We start from the raw sequence: 23,053 nt of genomic DNA on the forward strand, positions 1-23,053 counted from the left end.
CCCATTCCCGGTTATTTCCACAATACCACAAACTTTCTTGCTTTGATACTATGCAAGTTTGCTTCAGTAACCTTTTAAATGTGACAGTACATTGATGTGCATCACATTACATGCTTTTCAGATGGTTTTTCAAATAAGGTTAGGAATTATTAATTTTATACTAAATGATAAAAATTTTCATCTAAACTATGTAATATGTACACCATGAAAACTGCTTTTGTTACTAAATAAAATGAGATGCTGGACTTGTTAATCATGGCAGTGTGTGCCTGGGATGTGGATCTCAAGTCCTTGATGAGCCACCTCCTCTGGTTGTCACCATCTCTTCGGGCTTCTTGGGTAATATATATTGCAAAGAGGAAACTCCAGGCAGATGGATCCTGTTTTTTACCAGTTGTGGTTCTGGCCCCATATCTGTGTGATCTGCTACCCTGGTGACCTAAGCATGTCAGCTGCAGGGACTACTTTTGCTTCTTTAGCTTTAGACTTAAAGGCAGGAAAGTACATGTGCAAGGCCCGTATTCCTTTTATCACAAGATTCTTCAGATCTTATCATTCCTGTGAGTGGGGAAGTTGTTGTGTGCAGATTGGGGAGGTAGCCTTTGATTTGTCCTTAGGCACTGGCTTTATGAAACTGAATGGGATCCAGAAGAGAGAGCAGTAGGAGAAAAATGAGCATGCTTCTTCTTGCACAGTTCTATTTCTCATCCCTGGAGTCCTCCCAGTTAAAGCTCTCTTAGCCTACGTTGAAGTGTCCCTCCAGGAGTTGATTTTATTTAGTAAACTTTTTATTGAAGTGTAATGTATATACAATACATAGTATACATATTATAAATGTATAACTTGATGAATCTTCACAGGGAACACACCCATGATTTTAAAAAGCCAAATATTGTTAATAGCCAGAAACCATCCCCGAACCCTTCTTTATCAGTACTGTGCCAACCCCCCAATCCCACCACATGAACAAATACCCAGGTGATCACTGTCCTGACTTTGAACATCACTGATATATTTTGCTTCTTTTTGAACTTAGGTGGAATCAGATAGTACGTACATTGTTGTGTCTGGTCTCTTTTCTGTAGTATAATGTTCGTGAGATTCATCCATCTTGTATGTAGTGGTACTGCTGTATGGTATTCCACTGTGTTAGTATACCAGTGTTAATATACCACAGTTTGTTGATCTTGTTACCATATGGATGGACATTTGAGTTGTTTCCAGTTTGAGGCTGGTAGAACATGGATGCTATGAATATTTTTCACATGTCTTGAGCATATGTATGTGTTTCTTTTGAGTATATACCTAAGATTAGGATTTCAGGATCAAAACATATGCACCTATTCAGTTTTGCTAGGTACTGCCAGTGTTCCAAAGTTAAATGTGCCTATTTACATTCCCAGTGGCAGTGTTCCACATCCTTTGCCACGGTTAGTAGTGTCTTTTTCATTTAAGTCATTCTGGTGACTATGTAGTGGTAGCTCCCTGTGGTTTAATTTGTATTTCCCTGATGACTAAGGATGTCAAGTACCTTTTTATATGATTATTATCCAGTTGAATATCCTCTTTTGTAAAGTACCTGTCCACTCTGTCAATTTCTTATTTGCTTTTTTTCTAGTTGATTTGTTGGACTATTATATATGTAGATAAGAATCTTTTGTCAGCTAACTGTATTGCAAATATTTCCTCTCACTTGGTGTCTTACCTTTTCACTCATAGATGTTTTTGATAACTAGAAGTTCCTAAGTTTAATGTAATCTAATTTATAATTTATAATCCATTTATGATAACTGTTTCTTACATTCTGTTTTAGAAATCTTTGCCTACCACAAAGTCATTAATATATTCTGTGAAGTTTTCTTCTGGAAACTTTTATTGTTTTACCTTTCATGGTTAAATCTATAGTTAATAAAACAGCAGCTAAAAGTATTGGAAAAATAATCTGTAGTTCATCTGGAATTGATCTTTGTATATGGCATGAGGTAAAGATCAGGGTTCATGTTTTTCCATATAAATATATCCAAAAGACCCAGCATCATTTATGGAAAAGATACCCCTTCCTCATTGTATTGTAGTGTCACCTTAAACCAGCTAATCATATGTGTGTGGGTCTGTTTCTGGGCTCCCTTTGATTCCATTGTTTTGTTTGTCTAATTGTTACAGCTTTATAATAACTCTTTCTGTTGATTGACTGATAGATACAGGGTCTTGTTCCATCAGCCAGGCTAGAGTGCAGTGGTACGATCATAGTGCTTTGTAGTCTCAGATTCCTGGCCTCAAGTGATCCTCCCACCTCAGCTTCCTGGGTAGCTGGGACTACAGGTGTGAGCCACTGTGCCTAGCTTTATCATTAATCTCAATAATCTAGAATCGGTTTGCCAGCTTTGTTCTTCAAGATTTCCTTGGCTCTTTACATTTCCACATAAACTTTCGAATCAGCTTTTCAAGTTTCAAGGAGTTATCTGCTAGAATATTGCTTAGTATTACATTGAGGCTATAGATAAGTTAGGGTAGAATCGATGCCTTTACAACATTGAGTCTTCCGATCTGTGATCATGGTATTCCCCTTCATTTGTCTTTTTATTTTCTGTCAGTAATATTTTTTGGTTTTCAGCATAGAGGTCTTGCAGATTTTTAAGATTTATTCCTGTATATTCAAGACCTCATGTTGTTAATCACCCTTTTTGAGAACATGGAAGTTTTCAGCACTTCTTAGAATATGACATTAACATTCATTCTGAGAAACTGAAACTGTATTTTGTACTCCATTTATCTTCCAACATCCCCCTTTCCCTTATCTGTGGTACTGTCATGCATATGCTAGTTATTTGGAATGTCAGAAGTTTAGTAATTAGCCATGGCACTATTCAGGAGGCTGAGGCGAGAGGATCACTAGGACCCAGGAGTTTGAGCCCAGCCTGAGCAACATAGCAAGGCCCATGTCTCTTTGAAAATGAAGAAAATCACAGCACTGCACTCCAGCCTGGGCAGCAGAGTGAGATCCTGTCTCAAAGAAAACCCCAAAAAACAAAAACAAAAGTTTAGTAATTAGGTTTTATGAAATTTAGAAAAAACTAGTTTTCCATTAATGAATGCTTGTTATTAGAATATAGTGAATATCTGTTCACTATATATATTCACAAAATACAGTGAAACTGTATATTTTGGTGGTGTCAAGTGGATCAGCCTACATACTGCTGTGTGAAATTGCTTTCACCAAAAGAATTGGTTGAGACGACATTAATTGAGCTAATGTGAGTCGGTGTTCTAGGGGAAGGAAGAGCAGAGGTACCAATATTGGAATGTAGTTTTACTTAATATAAACCACAGCAAAAACAAATTGTGGATAATAAAGCCGAATTAATGTTAAAGTGTTTGCTCAGGAATCAAACTTGTTGATTTGGTCATGATGATTCCTCAGTAACTTCAGCTGCTCCTCAACTTACGCTAGGGCTGCATCCTAATAAACCTGTAAGTCAAAAATATTTTTAAGTTGAAAATGCATTTAAAACTCTGATAAGCAGCTGGGCGTGGTGGCTCACGCCTGTAATCTCAGCACTGTGGGAGGCCGAGGCAGTCGGATCACCTGAGGTCAGGAGTTAAGAGACCAGCCTGGCTAACATGGTGAAATTCCGTCTCTACTAAAAATACAAAAATTAGCTGGGCGTGGTGGTGGGCACCTGTAATCCCAGCTTCTCGGGAGGCTGAGGCAGGAAGAATCACTTGAGCCCTGGAGGCGGAGGTTGCAGTGAACCGAGATCGCGCCATTGCACTCTAGCTTGGGTGACAGAGTGAGACTTGTCTCAAAAACAAAACAAAAACAAAAAACAAACAACTTCTGATAAGCCCACTGAAAAAAAAAAATTGTAACTAAGCTGAACCATCTTAAGTCCTGATGCTGCTTGACCTAACTATGAAGTTTCAACCTGATAAACCCGTAATAAAGTCAAAAAATTATGAGTTGAACCTTCTGAGTTGGGGACCATCTTGACTAAGTTCACTAGGTTCAGTTCAGTAGAACCTGCTCTTGTTATGAGATGATAATGCTTTCTACAGAGCAGAGGAAAGCAGAACTGTAGAGAAAAGTTTTGTACTTGACGTCTTTGTAATTCAGTAACTATCCTTCAATTCCCTTTTCTACCTTTTATATTCTGAAAAATCTTTGATCTAGTTAAAACTAGTCCAAAAGCAGTATTCAAAAGATCTAGAAAAATGTGGGAAGACAGAGTAGAGTGAAGATGATAGAGAAAAATGGTGCAAATCTGACTTTTATTTTTTTATTTTTTTTTTGAGACAGAGTCTAGCTCTGTCATCCAGGCTGGAGTGTAGTGGCATGATCTCAGTTCACTGAAACCTCTGTCTCCCGGGTTCAAGCGGTTCTCCTGCCTCAACTTCCTGAGTAGCTGGGACTGCAGACGCGTACCACCACACCTGGCTAATTTTTTGTGTTTTCAGTAGAGATGGGGTTTCACCATGTTGCCCAGGCTGGTCTTGAACTCCTGACTTCAGGTGATCTACCTGCCTCGGCCTCCCAGAGTGTTGGGTTTACAGGCGTGAGCCACCCCGGCCTGACCTTTATTTTTTAGAATATAATATAGTTTGGAAAATACATTTAGCAGCATTAAAGACATTATACATGTATATAAATACATTATAGCTGGGTGTGGTGGCTCATGCCTGTAATCCCAGCACTTTGGGAGGCTGAGCTGGGCGGATCACAAGGTCAGGAGTTCCAGACCAGCCTGGCCAATATGGTGAAACTCCGTTTCTAATAAAAAAAATACAAAAATTAGCTGGGCATGGTGGTGGGCGCCTGTAGTCCCAGCTACTCGGGAGGCTGAGGCAGGAGAATCGCTTGAATCCAGGAGGCAGAGGGTGCAGTGAGCCGAGATTGCGCCACTGTACTCCAGCCTGGACGACAGAGTGAGACTCCGTCTCAAAAAAAAAAGGAAGAAATTCATGGTAATGCCATCCTCTAGGTAATTAAGTAGCACCATTTTTAATCGATAAAAGAGTATATATAGTAATGCTATATGTGTTTTGTATTTTCTTATATAATGATAGAAGCTGTGCACTGCAGCCATTCAGTGATGTGAATGGCAGTCCCTAGGTTGCAACCTGATGGTACTGACCACCAATAGCTGTGGAACCCAAATCAAGTTCATGATGAGTTTGTATCCTCATGAGCCTAGTTTTCTGTTTTTGTTATTGTTCTTAAATTACAATCAGGGCAACCAAAATAATTTGCTTTAAATTCTGTAGAAACTAAAAGATGACAAATTATGTAGCTGTTTCTATGATTTTTGTAGTGATAGTGTTTATCTCTGTAATAGTATCTTGTAGCTTTCACAAATACTCATTTTTACATCTGTTCAACTTTATTAAACACATATACACAACACTGACAAAGGATTAAAACATCCCTGTTCTTTCGTCTTTGGTTTTGGAATTCTTTTTACTTGTATAATTCTGTTTTCCATCTTCATCTGTATCCTTGCAGGTTGCCTGAAAGGTTTGAAGACCATGTGGTATTATATATATTTTAACAGGTCATGTCATTTCTCTAATGCTGTGGCCCTGAGGTTAGTGATATATTAGGAAACTGTATCATGAAAGTCTGTTTGAGGATAGAAACATATGCATGGACTTTTCCCAAAGTTTGTAACCTGTCCATATCTGTTAGCTTTTGCTGTATTAAATATATAAACAAAAGCCTCAAAACTTAGTGACTTGAAAAAAGGTTTCATTTATCACAGTTCTTTGGGCTTGCTGGACAGTTCTTGTGGTCTCTGCTAACTTAGCTGGGGCTATATGGCTTCATTCTTATGTCTGATGATTGGCAGACCAGTTGGGTCTTGGGACACCTCACTTATATGGTTGGTGGTTGATGTATGTTAGCTGGGTTGATGGCCACATTTTTCTCATCATCCAACAGGTTAGCCTGGGCTCATTTGCATGGTGGTGTTACAGGGTTCCATTGAGTAGAAAGAGGGTAAGCCCCAGTGTACAAGTTTCTGCTTGTGTTGTGTTTGCTAATGTCCCATTGACAAAGGGAAGTCACATGGTGAAACCCAGATTCGTGTGGAAAAATAGACTCCACTTCTTTTAGGTTATTTATTCATTTTACTTTAATTTTTTTTCTTGTGACAGAGTCTCACTGTACTCCAGCCTGGACGACAGAGTGAGACTCCATCTCAAAAAAAAAGAAAGAAATTCATGATAATGCTATCCTCTAGGTAATTAAGTAGCACCATTTTTAATCGATAAAAGAGTATATATAGTAATGTTATATGTGTTTTGTATTTTCTTATATGATGGTAGAAGTTGTGCATTACATATATTTTAACAGGTCATTGTCCAGGATGGAGTGCAGTGGCGCGATCTTGGCTCACTGCAACTTCCCAGGTTCAAGTGATTCTTGTGCCTCAGTCACCCAAATAGCTGGGATTAGGCATGTGCCACCTTGGCCTCCCAAAGTGCTCGGCCTATTTAAAAAATCCTTTAAATTTTTAATATCTGTGGGTACATAGTAGATGTATATATTTATGGGGTACATAAGATGTCTTGATACAAGCATGCAATATGAAATAAGTGCATCATGGAGAATGAGGTGTCCATCTCCACAAGCATTTATCCTTTGAGTTACAAACAATCCAGTTAACAACACTCTTTTAGTTAAAATGTGCAATTATTACTGACTATAGTCACCCTGTTGTGTAGTGAAATCGTAGGCCTTATTCATTCTTTCTTTTTTTGTGCGTGCGCATTAATAGACTCCACTTCTTGATGACAGGAGTGGCAAAATCACATTGCACAGGAGTGAGCATACAGGCCTGGGAAGAATTTGGGGCCATTTGCAATTGACCATGTTCGTTTTAGGTTTTCTAGCATCTGTATTTCATTCAAATATTCACTCAGACATTTATTGTGCTCCTGTGTTCTACCGTAGGGATAGAAAAAGGCAAATAAAATAGGAATTTTCTCTGTCAAGAAATAAATTAGATTTCTGTCTTGTCACTATGTTTAATCAGTGTACATACTCTGGAACCCTGTACTAAGAGCTGTGAGAATGTGAAAACTGGAATAGTTGTTTTCTAACCACCCTTCCTCCACTTCCAAACTCTAAATCTTATTTTTATTGTATTCTGGTTCTAAGTTATTTCTCAGGTAACTTATGTCAAAGTGTTAACTGATGATTAAAAGTCTATTATTTTAATAACGAAACTTATTAAATCTGATCTGACTGTTAGACCTGCTTCACTATAGAGTTGGGGCAGAACACTAGCATTTGTTGAATTTGTGCTGGGGCCATTCACTGTGTTAGGCTACTAAAAGCAATTTGATGTTTCATCTTTGAAACATTGCTTGCCTTTGTACTAAATTTTCATTTTGACCAATTGTGCCTGCCCCATCCTCCCCAAATACTTATGAACTGATCTATACAAAATATCGTGTCAGGGACCAGATGCTCTAATAATAATCAAAAAGCTTTCCCCCTTTATTTTACTAATTTTAAAATGGATAATACTTTCGTTCTTATTTTAGTTGCCGTTATATGGGTATTTTTGAAATAAAATGTTGGTTAAATATTGCCTATTTTGATTAGAAACCATCTGCCAGATGTGATGGATAATGGCTCCCCCTTGTGGCACAGTCATTTATGACATGTTTAGATTGCCTCAGAATGTCCTGAGCAGGCCTTGTTTTTAAAAATAAGGGACTCTCCTCCCCACCCGCTAAAAAAAACCTCAGCAGAATTGAATCAACAGCTTCTGCTCCCACCCCCTCAATTCTTTGGCTCTAATAATGATCCTGTTTTTGTATTTTCTTCACATTGGTGCTGATACAAGCTAAAAATATCTGTATCTCCATATTTATGGTGGATCACTATGAAGGTATTCTGAGGAACTTTTAATATCTTGGAATGTTGATAGGTATACTAAAACAAGTACAAAAAAAACAGGTTTTGAAGTCCAAAATAGTGTAATGCTGGACCAAATAAGTAATATTTGTTTGCAGTGAGACTCCTCAGAAACTTTAATAGCCAGTGTGCGTGGTGAGCCTCCTAAACAAGAAGGGTTTTCCAAACTTAGTGGACTGTAGAGCTCTCTCTTCAGGGAACATGTTTTGGGAAACAGCAGGTTGTTTCAAGTGAGTCGTTCTTTGGGGTTTTTAAAAAAATTACTTGTTATTACTATATTTGCCTTTTCCCCCTTGCAGCAGTTTTCATAATTACATAAGAGAAAACAGCAATAAGTAAAAAATCTTATAGATTTGTTTTTGGCAACATATTTCCTGTTAAGAATAGGCTACTTTTTTCCCTTTGTAGCAAGCCCACCTCAGAATCCTAAAGTGTTTTTTTAAAGATTACATTATATAAGTCGAATATTAGTTTAAACAATTATTTCATTTTATGTTAACCAAAGCTTCTCAGATTTTGGTATTGACACTTACTGGCAATGGGTACAATAGGTCTCCTACTTCTGCTTTCTTTTTTCCCTTCATAATATTTATAGAGAATATACAAGGGGAAAAGTGAAAATGTGGCCATGATGGTCATGGGGTTTTGTGGGGAGGGGGAGGAGATTTAGATTAAATATGTTATATTTCTTCTGAAGGCCACTATTTAAATATAAGCTTTTCCACAAATACATAATTATCATGCCTGTCTTTTATTGTGTTCTGACACATCTATATACCTAAATCAAGAGGAACTATATGTATAATCTTTGTAATTCAGTGCATTTCTTTTTTTAGAAAGCAAATATATTCTATTATTATTTTTTATTTAGTTAACTTATTTTTTGAGACTGAGTTTCACTTTTATCACCCAGGCTGGAGTGCAGTGGTGCGATCTCGCTGGCTGCAACCTCCGCCTCCTGGGTTCAAGCATTCTCGTGCCTCACTCAGCCTCCTGAGTAGCTGGGATTACAGGCACCTGCCACCATGCCTGGCTAATTTTTGTATTTTTAGTAGAGACGGGGTTTTGTCATGTTGGCCAGGCTGGTGTCAAACTCCTGATCTCAAATGATCCTCCCGCCTTGGCCTCCCAAAATGCTGGGATTACAGGCGTGACGCCTGGCGTATATTTTAAAGCAGTGACATGTTTTGACTTTTTTTCAGGTTAATTTTTTTAACTACACCAGAGAACTGGTTTGATTAATGTTTACTGGAGTGAATAAAAGCAAATATAGTAAGCTCACATTGAGCGTCATCAGGATGTGAGGTTTTCCAGATAGGCTATTTTTTTAGTTAATGGAAACGTAGTTTTAAGTATTAAGATTTTATAAAAATATCTTCATTGCTGAACATATGCAACATAATGTCACTTTATTTTCAGTATTGGTTTGTCATTATGATACAATACTGATGCCTTAGGGCAGCTGCAGCTGTGCTTACCCTTTTCCCTTCCTTCCCCTTCTAAATATGTGGTTTCTTGTCCTTTATGATTTTAGAGAGTAGTTATAATTGTGCCTAATATAGGAACTGATATGTAAGAAGAAGAACTTTTATGAGCCATGGTCTTTGTAAGATTTACTTTGATTATTTAGAGATTCTTTTAATCCTTCTCTGTTACCTCTTCCACCTCACCGCCCTTGAGTTCTTCGCAGTCTGGCATAGTCTGGATAGGTGATTTTTAGAGAAATGAGGCTTGATTTTTTTGTAATAGGTGAATTCTGCATATTTGGTATATAGTTTTGCAACAAAAGAGGTGTCACCAAAATCAAGAAGTATTTACATTTTTGTGAAAAGCGTGTGGATTTTATTCTTACATTTTATTTTAACAACTTAAGTACCATCATGTATTTTATCAAGCAGTATATACTTTTTAAATTGGAAACATTGTTGTGTGTAACTTGCCATGTTTATAACATTTAAGTTAATGGTTACAACTGATGGATTTGAAATATTGTGTTATTAAACTAGAAATTTGTATGAAATGATATATAGTTAAAGGTTATATTACAATATTTTAAAATTTAATACTTTTACAGATTAAGATTTTGATGACTTCAATTTAATTTTTAAAATTTGGTCTAAGTTTAAATATGTTTATTCAGGTGGGTGATCATCATTTTATCTTTACTGTTGGAGAATAAAGGTTTTGGAAGATCATTGCCGTTTTGTTTTAAACATGTGAGAGCTAAGCAGTTTTTATAAAGGCCAATTTCCTAATAGGATTTATTTTTGGTTTTATTAGTGGGCAAATGGTATCTACCTGTACATTCTGGTTACAAGGGAGAGACTTATACTTTTGTTATAATAAGTTATGTGTGAAAGTGAATTTTACATATCATCTATATGTTTTACATGTATTTTGGCATGAGGTGGGAAGAACTAACTAAAAATTCAATTAAGATATTTAGCAATACAATCGGAGTAGAGTCTGTATTACTTTACTTTAAAAATTCAGGGTCTCTAAAAAATCCTTTGAAATAGTTATGAATTTTAATAGGACCATACTTAAAAATAATCAACAAAAGATAAAGCCTCTTCTTAGGTAGTGCCCAAACTAGACAGAGAATAGGGGGAAAAATCGGTTTTTGATTTATTCAGTCTATTATGTTAAACATTTTAATGTTTAGGTCTATACTAATTTAGATGTGTTTTGTTTTATTTTGAAATAAAAAGCATTATTTGTAAACTTGGAAATTAATGTAAATGTATAATTTGAAAGAAATGAGATGGCTAGGTCAGTAATACTTCTTCAGTCAATGAAATAATTATTCTAACCTGAAATAGCAACATCTGGTCAAAGCAAAGTTAGTAAATAAAGTTCTTGAGTCATGACACAACATATGATGTGTCTGTAATAATACCACCCAAGTTTTACCCAATTTTTTCCTGTTACTCAATGATACGTGTTTTTACTCACATTTAAATACATAAATTTTACTCTACAAGGACTGTGTTAACAGTCGGTTCTGGTTTTCTGATTATTGTATTATCTCCTACTCTCTATAGTTTAATAATGTTATAGTTTTTTGGTTTTATTTCATGTATAATATGACTTTTTAAAACTACTAGATAAATTGAAAGTTTAGTTGTGCTTCGTATTTTAGAAGAATTCACTTAATGAAAATTCTTTCCTAACAGTCATCCCCTCCCCACAAGATAAACTGCCCAAATTATTTAGGTGATCATTGTTGGTACTGTGATGTCATAGAATGAACCAACTCAGTGGCAAGGACTTGATTATGGCTTTGTTAGAACTAAATGTTTTAGGTATCTAATTTAAACAAGATAAGGAAATTTATGCACAGAAAATGTACTTATTTGTGTGAGGTGGAAATATATATAATTTGACTTTTTTTTTTTTTGGTCTCGCTGTGTTGCTCAGGCAGATCTTGAACTCCTGGGCTCAAGTGATCCTCTTGCCTCTGCCTTCTGGGTAGCTGGGATTACAGTTTCGTGTCACCACCCCTAACTCTAATTTGACTTTTTAGATATATTTCAAAGCACTTGGAAAATTTGTGTTTTACAATATCAGTTGTTTGATTTCACTTTCTAAATGGTTATCGTCTCTCAAAACCCCTTATGGTCATTTGCAGACACAAAACTCAGAATCTCAGAATCACTTAACAGACTTGATGTGTTCTATTCTGGTAAATGTGCTAGAGTTGAGATTGATACCCTTAGCTTCTTTGATAGACTGCATTACAGAGGTGCATAGACTGAATTTCTTACTGTGCTGCTATTAATGCATCTAGAGCCTGAAGACTGTTGTAGAGTTAGGCTTTAACTGTTAGCTCTCTTGATATTGGAGATGATAGGAATTTTTAGGCGACAGGAAAAAGATGAGACAATGAGCATACAATGGGGGCATAAGCCCCAGCTGTTCTTATTTTTGTTTGTTTTTTTGAGACAGGATCTCGCTCTGTTGCCCAGGCTGGAGTGCAGTGGCGTGATGACAGCTCACTGCAGCCTGGACCTGCCAGGCTGGAGATATCCTCCCACTTCTCAAAGTGCTGGGCTTACAGGCCCTTAATTTTCTAACTTGTAGGAATGGTTTGTGGTTCTGAGAAGTCAATTTGTAACAGTTTAGGAAAATTTAAGCTTAGAAATCTGGTGAATTTATTAAAGAATTAATGTCATTATTAAACTGCTTTGCTGATTATAATAACAAATGAGATTCTCTTTCTTAAATGATTTTGTTATGAAAACATGTGGGTTGGGGTTTACTTTGTTACGTCGTGATACTCTTACCAGCTATGATTGTAAGGATTCAACTTTTGATGTGACTATCTTTTATAATCTGTGTCTGTGATGTGATAAAAGTTGACCATCCATGTTTGCCTGAAATACAAGACTTTCAGTTTTAAGACTGATAGTCCTGGGCAAACTGGGACAAATTGGTCTCCTAAATTTGTTGTCCACAAAGGCTAATCCAGAGAAAGAGACAATTACAATTTTGCTTATAATTTGGTTATCAAAACGAGTTGTTTCGCTTGAAGACAGACTCAGCTTGTTTACTAGTGTTAGTATATGAAAACACATAGGTTTCTTTGTCAGGATTTAAATATGCTGGCAAGAAATGTAGTTACCAATCAATCTTGAGGTGCACATGGCTTTGTTTTGGCTCTTTGAATGCCACCCATTTGCTAGCATTATGGCAGGTGAGTTTATATCATTATCAAATTTTCTTCAGCAATCTGCTGTAAAACATTCCAGTTAAGGAAACCACAGCTCAAGGAACGCAAATGATTTCTGAAGGTCATGTAACTGGTAGATAGCAAAGGCAGATTTGGATTTTAGGATTCCTGATTCTTAATTTCTTTCTTTCTTTCTTTTTTTTTTTTTTTTTTTTGAGACATAGTCTCGCTCTGTCGCCCAGGCTGGAGTGCAGTGGCACAATCTCGGCTCATTGCAAGCTCCGCCACCCAGGTTCACGCCATTCTCCTGCCTCAGCCTCCCAAGTAGCTGGGACTACAGGCGCGCGCCCGCCACCACACTTGGCTAATTTTTTTGTATTATTAGTAGAGACGGGGTTTCACCATGTTGGCCAGGATGGTCTCGATCTCCTGACCTCATGATCCGCCTGCCTTGGGCTCCCAAAGTGCTGGGATTACAGGTGTGAGCCACTGCGCCCGGCTGTGATTCTTAATTTATAGTAGTTTCTCATGAGAGTTAATAATAGGTATATAAACTGGTTTCTAGTTAATATGGTAAGATCAAAAAAGAAGAGCATCCCTGGTGGCCTTTTAGTCCTATAAGCCACTGTTGATGGTTAAATGTTGTCGGAGGGTCTAATTTTGAAAATGTTGATGAAAAGATATGAACTTCATTTCACTTTAGAAAAATGCAGGTACACCAACTTTTGAATACTCAGATAATGCATTCCTCTGTTCTAAGGAGATGTTAGTTGTCTAGAATTAATGCTTATTTGTCTTAACTCTGTTTTCATAAGCAGTGTGTAGGAATAGTTAGAGAAAGTAAAATAGCTTGATTTAGTGCAAGTTTTATTTTTAAAATGCCTTATCTGTTACTGTTAGTAAAGTTTTGTTTTGCTTGCCTCATTATGATATAATATTCTGAGATAATAATTTATTGTTACAAAATGAAAGCAAGGATTATCTTATGTGTAACTTTTAATTAAATCCATATTCTTCAGGTAAAAAGAACGTATTTAACTTTTAATTAAATCCATGTTTCTTCAGGTAAAAAGAACGTATTCTCATGGTACTTACAGAGCTGGCCCTATGAGACAAATAAGCTTGGTGGGAGCAGTTGATGAAGAAGTAGGAGATTATTTCCCTGAGTTCCTTGACATGTTGGAAGAGTCACCATTTTTAAAAGTAAGAGATAATCTGTCATGGGATTAGAGTTTTTTTTTTTTAAAAAAGGCAAGAAAAACCAATATGAGTAATCTAAATTGTGGTTGTTTCTTTCATGCTACATGCAATATAAATGAATGGCTGTTTCAGAAATAGAAACGTTTTGGTTTTATTTGAACTGGAGGGAAGGAGAGCAAGAGATGGGAAACTGACATAATTCTTGTGTAGTGTGTACATGCAACATCTCAGGTTCTAATTGTAATGGCAAAGCTAAGTGGTGGGCCATGAAATAACACCTCTTAACACTTTAGGAAATTAGGTTCCATGTATTTATCAGCTCTTTGTAAACTAAGTACTAAAGGATTTAAGAAGTACAGGAAGGATTCTACTACAAATGTTTAAGACAAAGGAATGGCAGTTTAGCATTCCTAAACTAAATTCCAGGAAAACTCGCCTGGGAAATTACACACCCATATTTTAGCCATGGCTGTACTTATCTGGGTTGGGCAAGCCCTTTAGACTTTCTGGGCTTCAGTTTCATCATCCATAAAATAACATGTTTAGACAATGTAGCCAAAGGCCCCTCTATTTAATTTATTTTTTTGAGACAGCCTCACTCCCTGCCCAGGCTGGAGTGTAGTGGTGTAATGTGGAGCCCTGACCCCCGTGGGCTTGGATGATCCTCCCACGTCAGCCTCCCAAGTACCTCGGATTACAGGCACATGCCACCATGCCCAGCTAACTTTTGTATTTTTTGTGGAAATGGGGTTTCACCGTGTTGCTCAGGCTGGTCTTGAACTCTTGGACTCAAGTGATCCTCCTGTCTTGGCCTTCCAAAGTGCTGGGATTACAGGTGTGAGCCACTGTGCCCACCACCACAGGCCCCTTTAAATAGTTTGTAGCCAGATTCCTTTTTTTTTTTTTTAAAGCCTCTGATTTTCAAAAAGTATTTCTTATTGTGAGGTGCTGGGGCTATCCCACTGAGAGAGGAATCTCTGAGCTGTGTGGTTAGGTTAATTATTTAATCAGTAACTCAAAGGTCAATGCTGCAAACCTACACTGAAATTCAGGGTCCAGGTAAGCTGTGGAATGTGACAAGATTTCTGATACCACATAATTTATAGGACATCTCTTCTTTTATTACTTCTATTTGCTTGGTGTTTTTACCCTATATGTACATATATCTTTTTCTTCCCTTTCTCTTTAACCTTGTTCCATTCCTTTTTCTCTTTTCCTTTTAAACTTTTTGTTCCTTTTCTACTTCTCTCTAGTAGTTACATCATGGAATTAGGTTGCATTTATTATTGAATTATATTTAAAAATTACCAAATATTATTTAAATGGTTGCTTCAAGTTTAATTTTCAAAGCACATGAACTAAATGCATTATTTCTCCTTTCCTTTCCTTCCCCTTCCCCTTCCCTTTCTCCTTCCCTTCCCCTTCCCCTTCCCTTTCCCTTTCCCTTCCTTTCTTTCGATAGGGTCCTGCTATGTTGCCCAGGCTAGCTTTGAAGTCGTGGGCTCAAGCAGTCCTCTGCTTCAGCCTCCCAAAGTGCTGTGATTACAGACGTGAGCCACCCACACCCAACCTAAATGCATTGTTTCTAAAGAAATTTGACAAGCCTTTTTGAAAAGGGGGTGTGTGGAGAAATTTTTTTTTTTTTAATTTTGTTTTCAACATTCCATGGACAGTGGCCCTCAGTTTCCTTCTTCCCTCTCTCTGTCTTTTTTTGTTTGTTTGTTTTTGGTTTCAGATGGAGTCTCGCTGTGTCATCCAGGCTGGAGGGCAGTGGTGCGATCTCGACTCACTGCAACCTCTGCCTCTCAGGTTCAAGCAATTCTCATGCCTCAGCCTTTCGAGTAGCTGGGATTGCAGACACACACTACCATGCTAGGCTAATTTTTTGTATCTTTAGTAGAGACGAGGTTTCTCCATGTTGCCCAGTCTGGTCTCAAACTCCTGAGCTCAGGTGATCTGCCTGCCTCAGCCTCCTAAAGTGTTGGGATTACAGGCCTGAGCCACCGTGCCCGGCCACCGTCTTCTCTTTTCTCTTCCCCTTCTCCTCTGTCTCTCGCCTCGCCTCCCCTCCCCCCCTTTTCCCTCCCCCTTCCCCTCCTCTCCCCCCTCCCCCTTCTCCCTCCCCCTTCCCTTCCTCTGCCCCCTCCCCCCTTCTCTCTCCCCCCTTCTCCCTCCCCCCTCCCTCTCCTTTCGTTCTTTGGAGTCTCGTTCTGTCACCAGGCTGGAGTGCAGTGGCGTGATTTCGGCTCACTGCAACCTCCGCCTCCGAGGTTCAAGCGATTCTCCTGCCTCAACCTCCTGAGTAGCTGGGACTACAGGTGCGCGCCACCATGCCCAGCTAATTTTTGTATTTTGTAGAGACGGGGTTTCACCGTGCTGGCCAGGATGGTCTCGATATCTTGATATCTTGACCTCGTGATCCGCCCGCCTCGGCCTCCCAAAGTGCTCGGATTACAGGCGTGAGCCACTGCGCGCCCAGCCTTGTTCTTTCATTTTAAAATACTTTAGTCTCTGGTTTAAGCCAACAACCTCTTCAAGAAACTGCTGAACAGAAATATGTTTTGATTTTGTTTTGTTTTGTTTTGTTTTTAGTTATCATTAATCAAAGAGGTATCCAGTTTTTAAACTCAAATTTAATTGTTCATTTTTATAGATTCTTATGAGAGCACTTGCTTATTTAGTCCGTTAACATCTTATGATCTATATGGTAGAAGGAAGAATAACAAATGATGAATATAGTGAATCATACCTCTAGCAGGGTAGGGGGACAGAACCATCCAAGCATAATTATTTTCTTGGTGTGTTTGAAACAATTTTTTGAAGCAAAATATATCAATATATAGGGATATATTCAATATTATGTATTTCAGATGCTTAAGTATAAAGCTGTGCATGCAAGTGTGTTTGTCAGGGGAACAATATTATTAACATACACTTGAAGATACATTTTCAAAATAATTGCAATCTGCATAATTATTTATCTCCAGTGTACACTGCCATGGGGGACGCTATCTAGTCTAAAATTACAGAGTCGAAAAGATAGTGATGATGGTCCCATCATGTGGGTTCGTCCAGGAGAACAAATGATCCCTGTGGCTGATATGCCAAAGTCACCTTTCAAAAGGAAAAGGTATGTTGTATACACATTTTTATTGGAGGGGATGAGTGTTTGTATGTTGGGGTGTGTATGTTAGTTGAAAATTGGAGGAAGGAGGAATGCAAAGTTTAGAGCATAATTGGAATATAAATTTAAAAATAGCGATACATGCTAATACAATTTGTTATAAAACCTAAAATGTAAATAAGGCATGAGAAATGTAGGCAAATGACAAGAAATTGTAATGATGGATGGAAAAAATGTCATAAGATATAAACTATTTTAGAATAAATGTAATATTCAGAACCTATACTAAGAAGACTAAAATGTTTTGTGGAGGATATAAAGTAAGATCAGAACAAATGGAAAGCCCTGCTGTGTTCTGGATTGGATAAAAATGATAGTTCTTTACAATTTTCTGCATTTCAATTGGACTAACACTTCCAGTCCTGGATAAAATTATTTTAAAATTCATAAGGAAGTAAACTTTTCAGTGAAAGAGAAGATTAGTGAGAGGCAGCTTATGATACAGGATATTAAAAATTACTATAAAGTTCAAATAGATCATTGGAATAAGAGTCCAGAAATAGATCTAAGTATATTGGGAACTTAATATATGAGATAGGTGGGAAGAGGAAGATGTATTTAATGAATAATGCTGGCATATTTGGCTCTCATAAAAACAAAGGCAGAGCCCCAACCTCATACAAGAAGTAAATTAGAGAATTAAGCATCACAGATAAAACAGTTAAAATATTAGAGTAAAATTGTTTAAGCCTGGAGGAGACCTTCCTAAGCAAGACCAAACAATGCAGTGGCAATAGTATTTGGGGGGGAAGCGACGTCAACAATGAGGTTCAAAATTATGATAGACTGGACTAAAACATTTGGAACTCATGACACACCAAAGTTAATGTACAAAGAGCATTCTCAAGTGTAAACAACCCAGTAGAAAAATAACCTCAGGTAGTTAAGTTTATTTTAAAAGAACTATGAGATATTTTTATTCATTATATTGGCAAAAATTATGAATATAGCATTAATATTATAGGCTGGTAGGTATGTGAAGAAACAATTTTTTATATACTGTTGACTGGAGGATGAGCTGCTGTAATTTTGTGAAAGTAATCTGGCAATAGATCATAAAATTTAACATAAAACTCTTTGATCTAGCACTCCTACTTTTGGGAATCCCAAGGAATAAAAACACGAAAGGTAAATAAATTTGTGGTAAGAAAAACATTTTAAAATGGTCTGAATGCCTGTCAGTAGGGGAATGGTTGAATAGATTTCATACATTCTTATTGAAGAATATAGTTAGGCCGGGTGCAGTGACTCACGCCTGTAATCCCAGCACTTTGGGAGGCTGAGGCGGGTGGATTACCTGAAGTCAGGAGTTTGAAGATCAGCCTGGCCAACATGAGGAAACCCCGTCTCTACTAAAAATAGAACAAATTAGCCCAGCGTGGTGGGACATGACTGTAATCCCAGCTATTCAGGAGGCTGAGGCAGGAGAATTGCTTGAGCCTGGGAGATAGAGGTTGCAGTGAACCCAGATCGCTTCACTGCACTCCAGCCTGGCCGATAGAGCGAGACTCTGTTTCAAAAAAAAGAGTATAGTGAAATACGCCAGGTGCAGTGGCTCTTTCATGTAATCCTAGCACTTTGGGTGGCCGAGGTGGGAGGATAACTTGAATCCCAAGAGTTCAGGACCAGCCTGAGCAACATAGTGAGATGCCGCCTCTACAAAATAAATTTAAAAATTTAGCCAATGTGGTGGTACATGCCTGTAGCCCTAGCTACTCGGAAGGCTGAGTCAAGGACTGCTTGAGCCCAGGAGTTTGAGGCTGCAGTAAGCTATGAGTACATCACTGCACTCCAGCCTGGGTGACAGAACCAGACCCTATCTCTTAAAAAAAAAATGGTGAAATAGTTAAAGTTTTAAAAAATGTCTTGATCTGGATGGATATTCATGACATTTGAAAACAGCCAAATGTAGAGTAATGTATCTAATATGATTTTGTTTTTATCCAAAGAAATAACAAAACCCTACTATGTGTGATTGTGTACTTATGTGAGCACAGAGAAAAGTGTGGAGAAAATGTACATTAGGTTAACGTGGATTGGAATGGATGGAGATGATGCTAGGAGAGATTATAGCCTTTTGTTTTGTTTTGTTTGTTTGTTTTTGAGACTGAGTCTTGCCCTGTCGCCAGGCTGGAGTGCAGTGGTGCAATCTCGGCTCACTGCAACCTCCACCTCCCGGGTTCAAGCGATTCTCCTGCCTCAGCCTCCCGAGTAGCTGGGACTACAGGCGCACGCCACCACACCCGGCTAATTTTTATATTTTCAGTAGAGATGGTGTTTCACCATGTTGGCCAGGATGGTCTTGATCTCTTGATGTCGTGATCCTCCTGCCTCGGCCACCCAAAGTGCATAGGCGTGAGCCACTGTGCCCGTCCTGATTATAGCTTTTTAGATTACCTAAAGACGGTTTTACCAGTTACAGTGATTATTAAGTTTACCGGTTACAGTGATTATTAAGTTAAAAAGAAAACGGGGAAAAAGTCATTGAGTAAACTCTGGGTTGCATGATGGCAGGGACTTTGTTGGGTTTGTTACTAATGTTTCTCTAGCACCTAAACACAGTGTCTGGTGCTTAATATTGGATGAATAAAATTTTACAGGTTAATTTGTAAGTTAGTAGTAAATGGTAAAATTGATGTGTTCCTCAGCGATTCTTTTTTTTTTTTTTGAGATAGAGTCTAGCTCTGTCACCCAGGCTGGAGTGCAGTGGCACAATCTCGGCTCACTGCAACCTCTGCCTCCTGGGTTCAAGTGATTCTCCTGCCTCAGCCTCCTCAGTAGCTGGGATTAAAGGCATGAACCACCATTCCCAGCTCATTTTTGTATTTTTAAGAGAGACGGGATTTCGCCGTTTTGGCCAGGCTGGTCTCAAACTCCTGACCTCAGGTGATCCACCTGCCTTGGCCTCCCAAAGTGCTAGGATTACAAGCGTGAGCCACTGTGCCCGGCCTCCTCAGTGATTCTTAATTTTTTTTTCTTTTTCTTTTTTTTTTTTTTTTTTTAGAATGTATGGATCATTTTGAGAATCTGAAAGTCTCTTCTCAGAACAATGCAGATAAATACAAACTTTTAGATGTACTTTAAGGGGGTTCACCACTACCTTGAGGAACTTCCATTCACTTCAGGGTATACAACCCACGGTATATACGATAATAATAGTCTGACAAAAACAGTGTCAGGCATTGTGTCAAGTGCTGTACAGTCTTAATTCATTAGAATGTGGTATTTATGCAGCTAAATTTGTGGGTTTGAGAACCTGTTAGGTTTCCAGAGGAAGCAACACCATCTGGCATTCTGACACATGTAGAACATTATTCACAAAGAACCAAAAAAAAATTATTATGTATATGTGTAATAAGACTGTAATGCGGGGGTGCACAAAGAGTAGTTAAATAATAGAGATTAAGGGTGGGAAAGTAGAGAACCAGTAAGGAAGAGTGATCCCTGGGAAGATAGACAAGGATGAGAGGAGACAATTATGGGGGTAATACAGAGTTGCATCTGGAAGAAACAAAAACCGTAGAGGAAGATAAAATGATGACTCTCTGCCAAAGAAATTCTTACCCTTTTCCTTGCCTACAGCAAAACTGGAGAGGTTTCTGCAATGAGTGAGGCTAAGTAGGCAGCAACTTCTGCGTGTATATGCATTCTAGAAGGAAAGTGGTGGAGGAGAGGGCCAGTGGGAAATAGCTGTCTTCCAAGACAGAGCTAAGGTTTTCCTTTCTACCTCCAATAAAGCATGCATGTTTTGTGGAAGCACTTATTGCTGGGTGTTTACTGCTAAATCTATTTTTTGATTCTTCCCTCACTAGACAGACTATAAACTCCCGCAAGAGTGGGGTCCTCTTCTGTCTTATTTGCTATTGTCTCATTCACTGGCCCCAGTTCTTAGATAGTACCTAGCACATAGTATGTGTCCTATCAATATTGAATTAATGCATTTTTAAAAGTTACCCATTTGTTTCAGATATATATCTATCTTGTGTTACCCAAGAGATCTGAGTGGGGGCATGGTACCCAAACCCCAGGTAAAGATTCTGTGTATAGGGAAACTTGGGTAAACAACACCATTTGTAATTTAATTTTTTATCCATGTGTTTCCTTACAACTGTTCCTGTTGTGAAGGTATATTAGAAAAATGAGGGTATCGTATTTGTGTTTTTGTTTGTTCGTGTTCATTTTAAAGATAGAATTTGATTTGAGAGCAAATTTCATATATTTTTGTCTGAATTATGTGATTATTGAATGATAGCAATTAAGTGTCACTATATAAATGTAATTTTCTTTTTTAAAAAAACAGAACTACCAATGAAATAAAAAATCTTCAGTACCTACCTCGAACAAGTGAGCCCCGTGAGATGCTCTTTGAAGACAGGACAAGAGCTCATGCAGATCATATAGGACAAGGTTTTGAACGACAGACTACAGCTGCTGTTGGAGTGCTGAAGGCTGTGCACTGTGGAGAGTGGTATATATAACTACTGCTATTTTAATGAAAGAATTTCTTGGCTTCTACAATTTTTCTTGGAAAATCTTAGTAATTCCTCCTTACTGTGGGAAAAAAGTTTCATTTTTTACCCGTATTTGGATATCTTAATTGTATAATTGTACTAAAGATTTTAAATTGCTAGAATCTGGCTGGGTGGGGTGGCTCACACCTGTAATCCCAGCACTTTGGGAGGCCGAGGTGGGTGGATCACAAGGTCAGGAGATCAAGACCAACCTAGCCAATATGGTGAAACCCCGTCTGTACTAAAAATACAAAAGTTAGCCGGGCGTGGTGGCGCACGCCTGTAGTCCTAGCTATTCAGGAGCCTGAGGCAGGAGAATTGCTTGAACCCGGGAGGCTGAGGGTGCAGTGAGCCGAGATCGCGCCACTGCACTCCAGCCTGGGTGACAGAGCAAGACTCCATCTCGAACAAAAACAAAAACAAATAAATGGCTAGAATCTAGGTTTCATCATTTGGGTTAACTGAAATAATTAATTTCATGTTCTAAGTGACTAGATGTAAAAAAAATTAAAAGGAAAGCTAAGGCTTACCTGGTGCATACTGTATGCCTGTTTACAAATGTCATTTAATTTTTCTCAACTGCTTTTTGCTCCGTATTTATCACATAAGGAAACTGAGGCTCAGGGCTGTCAAATAATTTTTTTTACAGTCATATAGTTAATAAATGGTAGAGCTGAGACTGATTTCAATCTGATTCCATACTCTTCTGTTTTCTCTTCCTCCTGCTTTGCTGTACCCTTTCTGAGGTTTGGTTTCTCTTTATTATGTATTTGCTTTTCTGTATTCTTTTTTTTCCAGCTTTGCTTACAAGTTTCACTTTGAATATTTTGACAGATTAAAAAATAGATTATTCTTTTTAATATACTTGAGGTGTCATCGCATACATTAAATACCTTTCCATTTATTAAATTGATAAAACATATAAAGCAAAGTTATTGTAATTTTGCGGCCAGGTGTGATGGCTCACGCCTGTAATTCCAGCACTTTGGGAGGCCGAGGTGGGTGGGATCACCTGAGGTCAGGAGTTCGAGACCAGCCTGGACAACATGGTGAAACCTCATCTCTATTAAAAATACAAAAATTAGCTGGGGCCAGGTGCGGTGGCTCACAACTGTAATCCCAGCACTTCCGGAGGCTGAGGTGGGCAGATCATGAGGTCAGGAGTTCAACACCAGCCTGACCAACATGGTAAAACCCCATCTCTACTAAAAATACACACATACACAAAAATTAGCTGGGCGTGGTGGCATGTGCCTGTAATCCCAGCTACTCAGGAGGCTGAGGCAGGAGAAGTGCTTGAACCCAGGAGGCAGAGGTTGCAGTGAGCCAAGATCGTGCCACTGCACGATCCCACCACCAAAAAAAAAAAAAAAAAAAAAAAAAAGATAATTTTGCTTGCTTAGATTTTTGTTTTCCAAAATTGAGTATTGTTTGGGTATGAAATGTGAGTTGGAATATGCTATTTTGCTTATTAGAGCCATTAAAAAATTTTTTTTTCTTTAAGAGATAGGGCCTCACTCTGTTGCCCAGGCTATAGTTCAGTGGTGCTGTCATGGCTCACAGCA

General features: G+C 38.2%; 1 protein-coding gene across 1 annotated transcript in view; it reads left to right on the plus strand.

Annotated features, from left to right (window-relative positions):
- RSBN1L (round spermatid basic protein 1 like) overlaps positions 1 to 23,053 on the plus strand; it is a 96,979-nt gene that overhangs the window by 65,859 nt on the left and 8,067 nt on the right. The window contains exons 4-6 of the mRNA XM_519169.9: positions 13,659 to 13,796; positions 16,781 to 16,923; positions 21,278 to 21,445. Coding sequence (XP_519169.2) covers positions 13,659 to 13,796; positions 16,781 to 16,923; positions 21,278 to 21,445 — 449 coding nt within the window. The remainder of the gene's footprint in view (positions 1 to 13,658; positions 13,797 to 16,780; positions 16,924 to 21,277; positions 21,446 to 23,053) is intronic.

Source organism: Pan troglodytes, chromosome 6, assembly GCF_028858775.2.
Source record: "Pan troglodytes isolate AG18354 chromosome 6, NHGRI_mPanTro3-v2.0_pri, whole genome shotgun sequence".
NCBI classification, from domain to species: Eukaryota; Metazoa; Chordata; class Mammalia; order Primates; family Hominidae; genus Pan; species Pan troglodytes.